This window comes from Alexandromys fortis, unplaced genomic scaffold, assembly GCF_014885135.2.
Source record: "Alexandromys fortis isolate MF-2015 unplaced genomic scaffold, M_Fortis_MF-2015_v1.1 scaffold_86, whole genome shotgun sequence".
Classification (NCBI taxonomy): Eukaryota; Metazoa; Chordata; class Mammalia; order Rodentia; family Cricetidae; genus Alexandromys; species Alexandromys fortis.
The window spans coordinates 1,492,450-1,509,738 of NW_026067965.1; the positions used below are offsets into that span (position 1 = coordinate 1,492,450).

General features: G+C 47.2%; 1 protein-coding gene across 2 annotated transcripts in view; it reads right to left on the reverse strand.

Annotated features, from left to right (window-relative positions):
- Window positions 1–2,290: 2,290 nt before the first annotated feature.
- Window positions 2,291–17,289, reverse strand: part of Efl1 (elongation factor like GTPase 1) — an 89,820-nt gene continuing 74,821 nt past the window's right edge. For both annotated transcript variants that reach the window (XM_050153997.1, XM_050153998.1), the window contains exons 18-20: window positions 14,703–15,673; window positions 7,857–8,041; window positions 2,291–2,636 (exon numbers count right to left, since the gene is read on the reverse strand). In XM_050153997.1, the coding sequence (XP_050009954.1) occupies window positions 2,448–2,636; window positions 7,857–8,041; window positions 14,703–15,673 (1,345 nt within the window). In that variant the 3' untranslated portion in view covers window positions 2,291–2,447. The remainder of the gene's footprint in view (window positions 2,637–7,856; window positions 8,042–14,702; window positions 15,674–17,289) is intronic.

The window sequence follows — 17,289 nt, forward strand, 5'->3', positions numbered from 1 at the left end:
AAAACAGGCCAGGCAGCATCAGCCCAGCTGCTGTGCCTTAAGGGTCACTGCCATGCCCCGTTCCTAGGAGGGTCCAGTCCCTCCCCATCCCCGGGGTACTTGTATGCGATCAATGACCAGACCAGAGTCCTGTTGTGCCTATCCCTGCTGGGCCACCGTAGCTTTAGTTTATTACCTTGGTGTGGACTGCATTCTCCAAGGCCCTCTTGTTCTTGCAAAGGGGAGGCAGACCATGGTTGTAGAGTGTCCACAGCTGTCATGGAGGGGTTGGCTGAGCACTTCCTTGGCTCCTCACCAGGTCCCAATGCTTTCTATCCCTATTTGAATAGCTATGAGGGACAACTGATTATATGTGCCAACACACGAAAGGATCATAGAAGCTTCCTTCCCAGCCCTTTCCTCTTCAGTGCCAGGCACCCCCCCCCCCAGGGTCCCAGGAGGGCACGCCCCTCTGCTCTGCAGAGGCTATCTCCAAGGAGCAGGCCCCTGCTAGTCTCCCAAGAAGAGCAGAGCTGGGGCTGTGTGCTACTCACCAATCCTTCCCCAGTGGAGTACTAGAGCCCGGTCCCTCCTAACCTTCCTGCCCTGCTCCTTATGATCATGACTGGCAGAAAAAATGCAGCGAGTTTGGCCCTATGTCTTCCCTGAACAGCAGCAGAGCTGCCGTGACCCATGCCTCCTCGCTGGAACTGTCTCAAAGGTCCTCCTGCTATTTGAAAGGGGAGGCAGGTTCTGCAGTAGCCATGTGTTGGGACTGCTTCAGCTAGCCTTCCTTGCTGCCGCTCAAGCCTCTTCAGACATGACGCTGAGAAAGTGGTGCTAACAGAACTACCACATGCATGCATGCTAAGAGAACTACCACATGCAGCATGCTAACAGAACTGCCACATGCACACATGCTAACACAACTACCACATGCATGCAAGCTTCTTGCTTTGCTTCCAGTAAATTTAACAGGTGGAGGCTAGAACCTTGGGAAAGCCTGGGACACACGGCAAGACAGTCTTGTTCTGCAGTCACAAGTGGAGGCCCTACGCAAGTTACTACAGCTGGGGAGGTTAGGTGGCAGCTCAACCCTATGCCTGATCAGGTCTCTCTGTGGCACTGTGTTGCCCATTAGCGTGTCCCCTAGGTAAGGGGAAGGAAAGTGGCCTTTTATCATCCTGACGACAGTCCCGCTCCTGTGCTCAACGGAACTGCAGAGAGAGCCCCAAATCGCTCTGGGTTAGTCCCTGTCTCATATAGAGATCAAGTGCAGAAGGTGAGGAAACACGCCACTGCGCTACCGAATGATGCTATCTACGAATGCTGTCAGTCAGTGAGCTAGCTCTTCTCATCATCAGTGTGTCTAAACACACCAGCATGTGATGCTGTTCTACGTTAATTCAGATACCACTCTCTATTAAAGTTAAACAGACAGTGAGCTATCTCCAAATACTTGCTCTAAAGTCTGGGTCAATTAGACATGACCAGCTCTGTGCCAAGGCTCCGAAGATTAAAGATAGAATGTTCACAGCCATTATTAAGAGTGACATAGGTTATTAAGAATACCATTAAGGATATTTCAATAACGAAGTTAGACGTGCTAATTTTATGATAAGGAATCCTTCATGTTGCTATAAAACTATTATGCAATATCAGAATAAGAGAATTGATTTTTGACCAGACTGCATTTGTTCCTTAAGTGGGGACCATCCTAAATAAGGCAACTGAGACTACAGAAAAAAAATTAAAATAATGGCAGTGACCTCATGCACATTAGCTTCTAGCCCTTTGATGTGCTTAAGAAGGAACAGCAATTACAGACATCCCTTTCCCTTTTTAACAGAAAGGTCAGGGCACAAAGCTCAGGAGCACTAATTCAGGAGGGAGTGGCGCACTCTGCTAAGGGGCGTGAGGCGCAGGCTGGAGCGGGGCTGGCTTTTGCTGGCTAGCATGCAGCTGACTGGCGCTTTTGGAAAGGCAGCTGCTCCCTGAGGAAGTGGTCTCTCCGGTGAGGTCACTGAGAATGAACTTAGGAGCTCAGGTGAAGTTCACGGGAGGACGTCCTCAGATCACGGCACATGACGGAAGCTTGGCCAATGTGAGCTGAGTAGCTGCTCAGGGCGCGGGGTGCAGCCCTCCCCTCTCCCCGCCCATGGGGTCTGCCCAACAGGGCTAGCACCTAGGGCTACCCTGCTCTCAGGACACCTCTCACGGCTGAGGGTGGTGGTAATAACTCTTCACAATGGAGTCACCTTTAACCCTGAACCAGCATCAATTAAAGAAACACTTTTAAAAGTAGTTCTCTGATGCCTTTAAAATATATAGACCAGGTTTATTATTGAAAGTGAACCCACACAGATAATATATCAAAATGAGATTTTCCCAAATTATACCCTTGATAATACCTGTTAGTTCATTAAAAAGAAAAGGCCCCACCACCAGCCATAGCTACTTCTTTTCAGCTACTTGTTCTTGCTGAGCGTTCTCTGCTTTTCCGCGTGCTCCACAATCTTTTCTTCCACATAGAGGCCCTTCCTCTTCCGCACTGCGTTCATGTACTTCCGGGCCTGGTTCTCGGAATCCGCCTTCTCCCCAAAGTGCAGGTACTCCTCCTCAGTGGTTGGCACCCAGAAGGGGTCGCTGGGAATGACCTTAAAGAGAGGAGGAGACAGGAGAGGCCAGGTGAAGCAGATGTTAAATTCTGTCAGTCTCTGGCTAAGGAAACAACTTCAGCAAAGGGCATTTCATCTTCCTAGGAATGGAAGCATAAAAATATGAAGAATCACGGGGGCTGTGACAGAATGGGGCAGATTCAATGAACTTATAACATCTGTTATTCTGACTTCTCACGGAGCCGTTTCACAAGACAAGCAAGACAGAGACGGCTTCATCTTTAATGAAGACGAAGCATTATCCTGACTAGGATGTATCCAAGTATGTCTTTATTAATTTTGCCTTTGTCTCTAATGATCAACTTATGTGAACACGGTCTTGCTTTATGTTTCTGGAGCCCGTCATATAGTCCAGGATGGATCAGAAATCACTAAGAAGCTGAAGATGACCTCGGATCCCCCTAAGCCCTGTCATGGCATCTGGTTTATGTGGCGCTGAGGACTGGTCCCAGGACTTTATGTATAATGGGTTCCATTTAGCTGGAAGCTCCACTGAAGACACCTGAGGTTGGCTGTTTGTTCCCTAGAGGCTCCTGGGGCTGCTGTCTGTATGCACGGCTATCTTCCCTTGGGGACCCCTTTAGGGTCCTGGCTGCAATGCTCCCATGCTGTGTGCTGAGGTCTGACCTGCTCTGGGTCCCTCATATCCATCACTCTCGCGCCTGTGAGGACATCCTGATGCTACTGGCATCAAGCTCAACAGAACTCAAACCTAGGAGAGATGGAGTAAGAGCGGTCCAGTCCACTATGGCTGTCCAGTTTGGGACTACAGAAAGACCTCTCTGGACCACAGAGCAGAGACTGAATCAGACTGGGGAGAAGGGCGCTTCTCCCTGACTGGTTCCCAGAGAACCTGACTGCCCAGAGCTCAATCCTCAGATCAATTTTTCCAACTCAACAGTTAGAGGTGTTTATCACCTTCTAACAGGAAGGACCCAAGTGAGAGTTATTGCCCAGTCATGACACAGATACAGACACCTAAGTGCGCATGGACATACACACCTATAAGCACAAACACACACACACACATACACACATGTGCGCGTATGCACACGTAACACACTCATGAAGATATGTGTGTAGACACACATATGTGTACACACACGTACACACTCACACAGACCCCTAGAGGGGAAAGCTTTAGGGGCTCCATTTCATTTGGGTTCAGCAGGTGGGAATCACCACACCCAACAGAACCTCGTGGGAGCTCTTCGGTCCTGCCTTCCTCACCAGCCTGGCCCAGGGTCACCTCGGGATCAAGTGGTGGATCTCGGGGTCAGGCTGACACACGTGTAGCAGCGCTGTACATGCCGAGAGCACTCTCCCTGTGTCTGCTATCAGCTCCTTTTCTTCCCCTTCCGCGGAAGGCTAAAACTTAGAAAGAAATTATGAGACTGCTGACTTCAAAGGCTTCCTCGTGGAAAACGCCTGCAATTTATTTTCTCTATTTTCTGAAGCACTTACTCTCAAAAGCTCTTGATTGGAAATTATATGGTATGCCAGAACACAAATGAAAAAAGATTCCTTGGAATGAGAAGGCAGATCTCAACAGCCATGCTATTTTAAACCGAAATGTGTGTGTGTCGGGGGGGTACTAATGTGTGTGTGGGGGTGTGTGGGGGGGGTACTAATGTGTGTGTGGGGGTACCAGATCAGTGACATTTAATTACGATGCAGTTTTAAAGACTTGCAGAGATGTGAAGCTTTGGGAAATAGGACCATGGCAGGTGGTAAGATAAGAACAGAAGGAAGGGATTACAACCACTACAGAAGTTTCCTTGACAAAATTTTTCTCTAAAATTATTTATTAGGAGCCTTGTTTTTAATAACTGTCTGCAGCTGAGCCAGACACTAGTGCTCTCAAACATTACGAAGAACATAAATTTAATTCATACTCAAAAACAGAAAACACTCTGAGACGCAAAGGATAGTGAGAGTCACCGTGGCTCCTGTGTAAGGAATCTCTCTACTGTATAACCTTGTTCTTATATGGTGTCCATCCTCTTTCTAGAGTGACAGATAGGGTACATGGCCACATGGGCTTTGGGGGGTGCAGAGATACTTTTGTAAGAGCTAATATTTTAAGCTAATATTTTATTACTTTTGTAATAAAAGTATTTTATCGTAACTATTTAACTCTTTTTGAAAGCAGCTACGGAAAATACCTGGGTGAGCGGGTTAGGCTATATTCTAATACAATTGTATTTACGCCAACAGACAATGGGCAGCATTTTGTGGACTCCTGACCTAGTCAAAGACATTTCCTAGCTTCCTTAGAAGTGGTTATATGATTGGTTCTGGGTGATGGGACATAGACAAAGTAATATGAGCAAATTCCAATGTGTATTATAGGGGGAGGAGTGGGCCCCTTTCCTCAGCCCCAGCCCTATTGGCTGGGATGCAGCTGTGACCATCAAAGAAAGACAGGATGAGCCTGGGCTGTCACTCTGAGCCATATGCCAGTTCTGTACTGCCTTCTCAGACAGGGGAGAAATACCCTCTGCCTGTGTGGTCACTGAACTTTGGGATGCCCCCCAGTCTTTTCCCTTTTCTCCACGACACACTTGCCAATTAGAAAAACAAGGACCTGGTCTACAGAGCTAGTTCCAGGACAGGCTCCAAAGCCACAGAGAAACCCTGTCTCGAAGGAAAAAAAAAAAAAGGAAAACTTTTTGTGCGCGCGTATGTGTGTGTTTGTGTATGTGCGTGTGCGTGCTTGTGCACATGTGCTGCATGCATTCGAATGTGCAGAGGTATGGCTATGAGTGTGCACACAAAAGCCAGAAGATGCTGATGTCTTCGCTAGGCTGGATGGCCACGAGGCAGACTTTGCCTGTCTTCTCCTCCCAGTCCTGGGATTGCAGACATTTACAGGCACAAGTGCTTTTTCACACTGGAGCTGAGGTTTGAGTTCAAGTTCTCATATTTGCTCAGCAAGCTTTTTTACCCTGGGAACCTTCTGCCAGACCCAGTCGTAACAATTTAGAGGTTCCAAAAAATCACTTTCAAAGAAAGACTCAGTATAATATTGGTTGGGGGGGGGAGCATGCCTGGTGGTATAAACAGTAAGTTTATTAACAGAGCAGAGGCGCTGTGGCAGGAGGATCAGGGGGGATTCAAGCTAGCTACAGCTACAGAACGAGTTCAAGGCCAACCTGAGAAACTTCCTTTGTGTCTCCCTCCTTCCACAAGCTTTTAGAACAAAAATAGAATACATGATGTATCACTCATCCGATAGCAAAGTCAGTGTAACAGCTCCAAACGCTTACTTCAAGCTCTGTTTATAGACAGTCCCAGGCACTATATGCCTAACTTGCTGTGCTCAGATCAGAGACAATATAACCCAGTTTTCTGTGCCAGTGTTGGCCAAGGCCACCCTTGTGAGGGTGACGACTGTCGCCTGTGATGTCAGAGGCTGAGTTCTGAAAGCTGTTTAGCAAGGGCAGCACCAAGGAGGCCGGTGTGCACCTCTCAAGGTCACCACGGGGAAGTGGGACCATCTCACTCCTTTATAAACAACGCTTAGCTGCGCTGCCCTGTCTTCACTGCCTGGCCAGCAGGACCCCAGGAACCCTGCAGAGGGTTCCCAAGCTTCAGGCACTGACACTTTAAATCGACTTCTCTCTTATTGCTTTGTGTTTTATGTAAAAACTGAGTGTCAAAACCCAAAGTGAAAAAGTTAGATTTTGGGTAAATGGGAAATGACTATCTGGAAGCTGAGAGTTAACACTGACTTAAATATTTTAGGGCTGTTTTCTCCACAATGAGATACAGAGATGAAGGTTATCTGGTAAAAAGGCAATGAAGGAAACCATCAAAACATCATTTAGTATTCAAAAATGCAAAAATTCAAGAGAAATGTCACAGGAAAGTCACTGCTAAAACACAGTCTGTACTAAGTAAAGAACACAGCTAAGTCAGAACATCCAGCTTGTTCCTATCAAGTGTTCAGATCTTGTGTTTTCTAGGGGAAAGCAGACAGCCCAGGGCTTTGGACTGGAAACTGCAACCACACCAATCCAGGTGACAGGGACCGCTGGATTAAAATCACGTGTGCCCTGTCCAAAGCCAGCTTCTCCAGGGGCATCACCGAAGACATCTCCAGTGTCTTTACTTTGCTGGCTTACATGACTATAAATCTCACTTTAAAAAGGGAGGTTTTACTCAATTATTTTTATTCTAAGTATCTAAATTTAAGCTGTTTCAAGGGTCCTAGAGACCCTTTGAAGTCATCATGCCAGAGAAAGTGAGAGAGAGGATGGTAAAAAGGAAATCTTCTTCCCAGCAGTGAGGCTTGCAACAGGGAGCTTGAGCTGAGGTTTCGACATGAATTATCTTAGAAGTGAAGTCTTTGCACTTTGTCCAAATAAGTGGCAGAATCAACATCCACAAGTAAGCCCAGCTGACCGTAGTATCGCTTCCTCCCGAGTTACAAACCGCCATGGAAGAAGTGTCCTCCAGACACGAGAACACTGCTTTTTTAAAAGATTTCTGTTTGTGATTTATTTATATTTTATTTTATTTTTTTCTTTTCAAGACAGGGTTTCTCTGTGTAGCCCTGACCATCCCGGAACTAGCTGTGCAGACCAGGCTGGTCTCGAACTCACAGAGATCTGCCTGTCTTTGCTGCAGGAGTGCTGGAGTCAAAGGCGTGCACCCCACTGCCCAGCATAAGTTTTTTTCTTTCAGTTTTTCTTAGCTGGCCTATGTTCTCTCTGCTGATTAATTGCTAATTTCCTCTAAACACCTCATCGGGAAGACTTACCTGACCCCTCCCACACACTCTGCATTCACAACCCCACCGTGATTACAGACAGATTTGCTGTTCACTTGACCCCACGTTTGTGGGCGGGGAAGGGCTGTGATGAGCGATGCCACTCCTCCCAGGGAAGCCACAGAACCCCAGTCCCCAGAATGACAGAAGACTAGAGACAAACTGCAGATGCCCCCCAAAGAGTGCTCCCCTCCAAATGCTGGAAGAGTCTCTCCCCTCTTCCTCCTCTCTAGGGAGGAGCCCTTCGGGATTCACTTTCAGAACAGTTGTCATTTTCCTTTACCCTCTACACATCTGCAGCAGGAAGGAAATGGACTCACTCTTCTGTCTCTTCAACCTCACATTACAGAAAGAAGGAAGCTGGTGCTGTCGGCCAGCTTTCACCTGCCCTTGCCTGGGCCGCCACCCCAGGGACCGCCTCTCACCTCCCAGTGGCTGAACACCAGCTGCGGACTGGCCAGCCCACTGGTCCTCTTCCTGATTTCATCGGCGAAGCCGAAGCTTTCGGCCACAGGCAGCACGGCCTTGATGATGAACATGTCCGTCCCTTCCTTCATTTCCTCCTGCAGCACTCGGCCCTCTCGCTTCGACAGCACGGCGTAGACTCGGCCTGCGAAACCGAAATACAAGCTCATCGGCTGATCGTGCTGGACCCAAAGCCACAGTGATTCACACGCCCAGGAAGGATACAGTAGTGGATCGGAACGTTCTGTTCTCAACAATCCCGACTGACAAAACCATCAACACTTAAGTGCTAATTAAAAGGGCAACACTAGAAAAAAAATTAGATATAAAAAATAACAAGAGTCCCAACAATCCCCTGCCACCCCCGTGACAACTCCCACAATGACATCTAAGAAGAACCACCTCTGGAATTACAAGCAGAGTTATTGCTGGGTATGAAATCCAATGAGAAGAATGTTACTGGAATCTTACAAACATTAAAATACATTAGTAATTATGAATATTCTTAAAATGATGATCAAAATGGTGGCAAGAGACCATTTGAATAAGCAACCAAGCGACTAGCAATGGCAGTTTTACACCAATCAAAGTGCACATCTATGTAAACATCTACTCAAAAATATTGAAGTGGTGGTGAGCATGGGTATTTTATTCCCGAGATGGATCGTGCTTGGAATCTTTACTATCTGGTGACAGTCTCTAGTGTCACATACCAAGAGTCTTGGCAACTTCTCTGCCTGACAGTTACAATTTGCCTTGAGGTGAGATTCGGCCTTACACTCAGGAGGGACTCACCTGCCCCTGGGAGGGGCATCCTGTACTGATGTCTATGGGTGCTCAGGGCATCCTTTCCACTAGAGCAAGCAGAGTGGACCGGGAGAAACAGAGACAAATGAAGCTGGCAGGCATGCCCACCTTTCACCTGCGGCTGAAAAGGTCTTTTCATTGCGGTGATCCGCGCGTGTGTAGGCGGGCAGAGTGAAAGCCTACCCAGAAACCACACCGAGGTCTGACCTTCTGTCAGTACGGGGGGGGGGGGGAGGTATTTACCATCTCTGTTTAACCCAGGAGCCATGGGCTCAGAGCCTTACTACCTCACACCCGCCCCTGCGGACACCCTGGGATGCCAGGGATTAGGAAGGGGCAAAGGAGACAAACGGCCTTGAGGGCCCCTTCTATTGAGGACAAACGGCCTTGAGGACAGCAACCCTTCTATTGGCTGCAGAAGGCACTCTCTTTCCACTAGGCTGCTCACTCCGCCTACTCCCTGCTACTCCTTCCCCACATTTCTAAAGCCAGGGCTTCCAATGCAAACGCTCTGGGCTCTACTAAACAGCTTCCTGGAGTTGGATGCTAATGTTCGCGCTAACCAGTGTGCTTCTCAACCTCGTTCTCATGACCTCTCCAGGGCACAGGAGGCCTCTGATGGGTGTGCCTCTGCCAAGCCCTCCTTCCACACCTGGCTCCTGGGCTACCACTGGTTATTTCTGTAATTCCCGCAGGTGCACCTTCCCTGTGAGCACTCTGTGAGGCCTCATCCGCCTAGAGAAGCAATTTCCACGTCATTGGTGTAAGTGAACTTATCTCAGGGAGGTTTCTAAGACTCTGCCTACCTACGCTAGACATCTCCCCTGCCCCTACCCCAGCTTTGCAACTCCCACTGCACATCACCGCGGAGCCAACTTCCTTCTAAACTCAAGCCCAAGTGCTAGTGGCAAACCAGTCTCTCGGGACAATCCCTGCTCTGCCGTTACGACTGGGAATGTCAGTCACAGAATCATTCACGCTGGTGTGCATGTGCCACAGCATTCACACGGTGGTCAGGGGACAATTTTCAAGAGTAGGTCCTCCCCTTCTGCCTTGTTAAAGACAGGGTCTCTTTCTTGTTTTTCTGCTGTGTACACCTGGCTAGCTGGCTCATGAGCTTTTGGGGTTCCATTGTCTCCACCTCCACTCCCTCCCAGGAGTGCTGGGATTACAGATGCTCACAATACCCATCTGGCTCTTGCATTTGTTCCAGGGACTGGAACTCAGCTCCTTGGGCCTGTGGGTCAAGCTCTCATCTATCCACTGGGCTATCTTCCTGCCCCATGTTCTCAGAAAAACTAAGGTGGTCTATGAAGGTGAACAGTTAGCATTAGGTGTAAGAAGGGGTAGGGAAACCGGGGCAAATGAGCCGTGTAAGGGCTAGTGATAAACTGTTGACTGCTGCTGCCCAGGCTGGCAATTCCTCCCCTCCAGGGGCTGAGACGACAGTTCGGATCAATACTAGTAATTGAAACTGAATGTAATTAATCATGTACTTCTGAGCCACTCAATTCTAATTCTACTAGAACTACATCCTAAAACTCAGGCGCAGTAATGGATCACCAAAGAGAGGAAAACACTACAATAAAAACTTTCCCTGGTCACTGGGCTCACGTGACAGGTATGCCCAAAGCTAGAAGCCTTCAGACACCTTCTAACCCTGCTACCGCAGTCACAGGGGACGTCATCAAGGCTTTCTGCCCAGGCTGCTGCTATGTGTAAAGGTTTCGCTTCCCTTTCCTAGGACGGGGCAGCAGACCAGTCAGCCTTCTTGTTTATGTGCATCCACAGCCCATGCTCTGCAGACAGCTCCACAAGAAGACAGGAAAAGCAAAGCAGCAACAACAACAAAACAGCTGGAAGGGCTGTGATCACGATTCCACTGCATATCCGAGCTCCAGCCTGTACCCGGCCTGGTGGCTCATGGGACTTCAGCTCCTGCGATCGAGCACCAGCTGTGTGCCTTCCTAGCCCAAATGAACCACTCAGTGCAGTGCACTAGAGGACCTCCACTCAGGGTCACAGCCCCCTCACCTAGAATGTCATCTCATTTCAACCCTGTGCACATTCTTTTCAGATTCAGGACACTCGCAAACAACTTGTACTGCCTCAGATACTGAAAGGTGAACTCTCCTTCCATGCCAGCTCCATGGAGCACTGTCTTTACAGCATTATAGAGTAACACGTGTGTTCTTCTAGTGTAACAGCTATGATTAATCTAGAGCCTCTGGAGAGGGGAGGCAAATATAGAAAAGGAAGTAGCTGTTCACAGCCTATCTCTCCTACAATAAACAAAGACAAATCCCCACCTGGAGGACGACGGGTCGGTCAGTCGTAGCACATCAAGTCCACAGATACTGTGCAGAGGTTAAAATGAAAATTATGAGTAAGTGGCCGAAGAGAGACATGCTTTAAAAAGAACCTAAGGTAAAAATACTGAACTGCTTGTACCATAAGGTCATACCTATGCACGATGCTCCAAGGAAAGTGGAGACAATAACCAAATGAGTAACAAGTCAGACAGAAAACAAAAGGCTGGTTTCCAAGGACGATTGTGTCTTTCGCCGTTTCTGTAATTGTTGGTAGCACAATTGGTAGCACACATGGATGACTTTCAGACAAACACCCACAGACATATAGATACTGTGGGTATTTTTTATGTCTTACAAGCAAGGCCACATAAAAGCTGTCTTCTGTCACTGAGCTACCAGAATGTGAAATCAAGCAAATGCGGCTAACGGGATGGATGCGGTCAAGTTGAGCCGAAGCAAGCGGCAGACACCCTGGGCTTGTGGGCGGCTTGCTCCTGCAAACACATGCAGCTGCAGGCTTAGCGGAAGCGGGCAGGGCAAGCTGACCTAGCCCTGGAAGGTTCAGGGACTCCCCATGCAGAGCTTCACGTTTGTATTGTCACCGTCAACTACCAACAGAAGCAGAAGGCACAATCAAGACTAGAGGTGAAGTGGAACTGGCAGAGGAACGCTCCGAGAGAACCTGCCAAGGACCTCAGTTCGATGGCACAGTTAACACAGTGTCACTTTGAAGGGGTCTAACTGGCAGTGTCTGGGCTCAGAGAGAGAGAGCGCGCACTGAACAGTTCCTAAAGCCAATCGGGAGTGAGCACCAGCTCAGCAGCCGTCTTCTGTGAGCTACGCAGTACAGCAGATGCTGGCATGCCTGGAATGGCCCATTTCAACATCCCATCCCTTCTGAAAGACCCGCCCTGTTTCCCATTCCACTGAACAACTGGGTTTTATTCTATTCATTTAGTATTATTAAACTTTGTCTCCTGTACTCCTCTGTCGAAGCAAGCACCATGCTTGACCTAAGGATTAACACACACAGCTCAACATGACTAGAGATGCTGGTCAAACTTACAAAGAACTTCAACTGGAGAGAAAAAGAGGTTTTACTAGCACAGCGGTAGTCAGGATGTTTCCAGTTTGTGCAAGTGCATATGTTCTAACAATGCCAACGCTGTCTCAAATTAGCCCGATAATCAGAGCTGTGATTGGATTCTAGAACTGTCGGACAAGAACAGCAGGTCTGAAGGAAGACAAAGATAGACAACTGATTGGTCACGTGACAAAGTAAACAGTGTTTATGATGGCCAAACACGCCCATTAGAGGGAATTATCACAGGTAAACAACAATAACAATAGAGCCATAGATACTTTTAGAAAAGGGCTATTTAATCAGGATATTTTCTTGGGATCTTTTTCCAAGATAAAATAATCTGGAAATAAGTATTTTCCTAGTTTCCTGTGTTGATCATATGTAATTTGTATTTTCCTAGTTTCCCATGGTGATCATATGTAATTCTATCCATGTACAGAATGGTAGGCTTTAATAATCTGTACAGGAAGAATTAAGAAGTAAGAAACCAGGGTTGTAGAGATGCCTCCACAGTTAAGAACACCGACTGCTCTTCCAGAGGACCTGGGTTCCATTCCCAGCACCCACATGGCAGCTCACAACTGGCTGTAACTCTAAGATCTGACACCTTCACACAGATATATACATGAAGGCAAAGCACATAAAATAAAACACAAAAACAAAGCACATGCAAGCAATGCACATAAAATAAAAATAAATAAATTAAAAACAACACTTTGTGTTGATTCTTAGAGAACTGAAATGAAAAGTCAACAAAGTCAAAGTCATCTTGGAAGATCCCCAGATATCCTGGCAAGACGTAAAAGGGCTTCAGAAACAGAGTGAGTTTCTCCATTTCTTTTCCAATTGAAATTGTGGAGTTTGGAAGAAAAGAAAACAAAACAACATGCCAACAGCTGACTCTGCTGATGGACCCTGAATTCTCAGCTGTCCATACCAAAGAGCAGCTCCAAATGCCCGGAGAAAACAGGCCTCAGGGAGATGCTCCAGGACCTAGACTTCAAAGCAATTCAGGAGAGGAACTGGTAAAAGATCCAGAAAGATTCCTGGTGGTGGGGGTGTTAATGCGCTGGTCTTGGAGACCGGTGTCTATTCCAACTGAAGCACACACAGAGCTACAGATGGGAAGACCTGGCACAAGGGGACTTGAGTGCCAGTTGGACAAAGGAGAGCCACAGTTCACGCCAAAGAAAGAAGGGCACAAATAAATGGGTCTGGATGGGCACCCAGCTCTGGGAAGACACACTCCGAGATTCCATTTTACACCTGTCAGAATGGCCGAGATCAACAACACGAACGACAGCCCATGCTGGAGAGGTGTAGAACAAGGGGAATACTCCTGCATCCTGGTGAGAGTGCAAACTTGTACAGCCACTCTGGGAATCATGGTGGTTTCTCGGGAAATCACATAGCTCAAGACCCAGCTAGACCACTCCTGGCCATATACCTAAAGTTTGCTCAACCATACTACAAGGACACTTGCTCAACTATGTTCATAGCAGCTTTATTTATAATAGTCAAAACGTGGAAACAACCTAGATGCCTCTGAACCAAAGAATGGATAAAGAAAATGTGGTACATTTACACAACGGAATATTACTCAGCTGTTAAAAAAAACAATGACATCAGAAAATTTGTAGGCAAATGGGTGGAACTAGAAAAAAATCATCCTGAGTGAGGTAACTCAGACCCAGAAAGACAAGCATGGTGTGTACTCACTCATAAGTGGATATTAGCTGTAAAGTAAAGGATAATTATACTATAATCCAGACCCAGAGAGGCTAGGTAACAAGGAGGGCGCAAGGGGGCATATATAGGTTTCTCTGGGAAGGGGAAATAGAAGTGATCCCCCTGGATGGACTGGGGAAAGGTGGGGACGGGAATTCGAGGGATCAGGCTGGAGGGTGGATGGAGAGGCAGAGCACTGAAAGAGATGACTGGAAAGGGGAAAACCCGATGCAAGAATGATCCCAGCTAAGACACCTAGCAATAGTGGATCTATAGCCTGAACTGGCCATCCCCTGTGGTCAGATTAGTGGCTACCCCAGTTGTCAACAGAGAACTTTCATCTAGTAACTGATGGAAACAGACACCATAGCCAAACATTAGGCTGAGCTCGGGGAATTCTGCTGAAGACAGGAAGGATTGTAGGGGCCAGACGGGTCAAGGACGTCACAAGAAAAACCACAGAAACAGCTAACCTGACTCACAGGAACTCAGTTGTACAGCTTGGTTTATTTGTGGGACTCCTGACAATGGGAACAGAGGCTGTTCCTAATGCTTTGGCTGGCTCCTGGGAACCCATTCCTCATACTGAATTGCCTTAGCCAGACTTAATAAAGGGGAGGTGCTTAGTCTTATTGCAACTTGATACGCCATGCTTTGGTGATACCCATAGGAAGCCTGCCCTTTCTGAACAGAAACAGAGGAGACACGTATTGAGGTGGGACAAGGTGGAGCTGGGGAGAGGGAATGGGAGGAGAGGAGAGAAGGAAAACTGTGGTCAGGATATAAAACAAATAAAATCACTAAATTTAAAAAGATTATTAAGTACAGACTTTGTGTTACTCAGGGCACCTCTGTCTCCATCCTTCCCTCCTTACCGAGGACATCGCTGGTGGCCATGATGTCACATGTGTACATAGCTGCCATCAGGCGCTGAGGCTTCACCTGGAGAGCATAGCGACATGCTTCTTTCATGGTGGCAATTAGCTGTCCTGAGAAGGGTCCATAGCAGTCAGTGACCGGGGATTCTCCTTTGGCGGAAGTCCCTTCGGAGTGGCCATCTTGTAGCTCTTGGTTTTCACCTCCACCGGGGCAGGTTTTACCTTCTTCCCGTCCCTCTCCTGTCAGATCACATTCTTCTTGGTTCTGTTTATCACTTGATCCTTGTTCTGCACATTTATTTAGTTCCCACTTCTCTAGAACAAAACAGACACCCATGAGGGGCTCCTCACACATAGGGCCAGAGAGCGTTGCTAGCTGGAAGCCACTCACAATGCTGTTGCCAAAGTCTCGGAATCTACCGGCTTCTTTCGAGTCTCTACCAGCTGGGCCGGACCACACTGAGTTCTGGAAGTCTTCACTTCTACTGACAAGTATGTTGGGCCCACATTTTCTTGGGCCAAATGACCAGATTTGGTCAACAGTGTTCCTCCATTTTCTACCTGTTAGGTGGTGCTCTAGTTTGCCTTTGAACTCCCAAATCTTCTCTTGGGTCTTCTGGTGAAGCGCCTGGGTATTTCTGCCCTCATTCAAGGAGGAGGAAAAAAGTTCCATGGAACGAATCAAGTCGCTGTTTTCCTCGAGGATCTGAGTGACCTCTTCAGGAAGGGGTACGGCCCGAACACTGAGAGTGGCTAGTTTATTGGGCGTCGTTATGGTGATCAGCCCGTCAGAGTCAACATGGATGCCCTCTGGAATTTTGCTTTGCTCTTCTTTTGTTTGGTGTATGACAGCCACTTTTTGCTGTCTGCCTATCTCTTCATTGACCATGTCAACTTTGGGAGGCTTTGTGATTGTCTCTCTGAACGGAATAATGGGTTCGGATACACTGATGTGAATCTTTGCAAACCTATTAAATCAAAGAGAAATAGCAGGTGGTTAGAATCAGAGCCTTGTATCACACACGAAGACAGTGGAAAAACACAGAAAAATAAAAATCATTTTGTATGCGAGACCTATGATTTACATTCTATTTCAATTCCCAAAGTGCTTTGACTTCAGACTGAGAGACGAGACGACCTCTGATGGGAACATACCTCTGGGGAGCTCTCTGCTTGTGCTAGGAAGGTGCTTTGTTCATTCTCAAGACAAATAGACCATCTATTTAGATACAATCATTTTGTGTGGAAAATAAAAACGGCAACAGGATCTGACACACAACTTCTTTAAAACCAAATTTGCCAGACCTGAGTCTGGAGCAGAAGAGCCCAGTGATTACAACTCTGAACAGACAATCAGAGACTCGTGACAGTCGGAGCACAGCTGCACAAGACATTCCAAACTGACAAGGAGGCTTGCACAAAGCCGGGACAGCCCAGGAGTTTGTCTGGACTAGCATGTCACCATCAACATCCCGCGGTGACAGAAAGCTGTCTGTCTTTTCTGTGAGGACTGAGCACTGGAAATGTGGTTAGTACAACAGAAGAAAGAGGTGTCTATTTTTATTTAAATGTGAACAGTCACACTATGGCCGAGCACTGGGAATGTAACTAGTACTGCTGAGCAGCTGAATTTCCAATTTCGCTGCGTTTTAACCAGCATTATTTACACAGCTTCACACGGCCCCATAGCTTCACATAGGTAGGGTCTGCAGTACTGAATAGCACAGGGCTCAAATCCTAGTCTGGCGCAGAGTTCAGAAAGCACCCTTTCCATACAGAACTGGGCTTAGAGTCTTCTTCTCAGCTCTAAGATCACCCAGGGCAGAGCCTTGAAACTGGCATGGACCGACTGTTCTGCTGCTGCAGAAACGGGCAATCTTTCTTTTGGTCTCATTTTCTGTTTTTGCTATTGTCAGTTCATGTTACAGCTTCGGGACAGTCTCCCTCTGCGTGTGTGTGCGCGCACGTGCGCGCACGTACAAATACATTAGATTGCTGGTTTTGCATCTCAGAATGACGCCTTCTCTGGGAAATTTATTCCATAAGGAAACTGAATGCTGGCAATTCATCCTAGGTTTCTTTCTGCTTTAACATGCAGGCTCAGGAGCTACTGAAATAGTACTTTGAAAACCCAAACCACTCGTTGTTTCATGTTATTAGATTAAAAAAAAAAAAAGTCAAATTCATGTCAGAGCTCCCTGACTACTCATGAAAAGCACTTACATTTTCATGTGGCGAGGTAACTATTAGCTGGCACTTTGGCCAAAACAAAACACAAACAAGCAAACAAAAAATCCCAAACAACGTCATGATAAGACTCCTTGTTTTAAGGATTCTTACAGGCTTTTTAGACGTTTTAATAAACACGTTATGCAAGGAGGCAGGCCAGGCACATGCTTTGTAGCAGAGAAAACTTCAAATTCCTTGGTTAACTGTTGGAGGGTGGGTGGGCACAAAGAGAATGGAATTACTGTTGATGTTTTTTTTCTTAAGGAAAAACCCTGTGAGTTCCAGTCGTATTTCCAGGAAGTCTGTTGGGCTATGATTGACAGAGATCATGACACTGTTTTAAATTTTGCAGGTT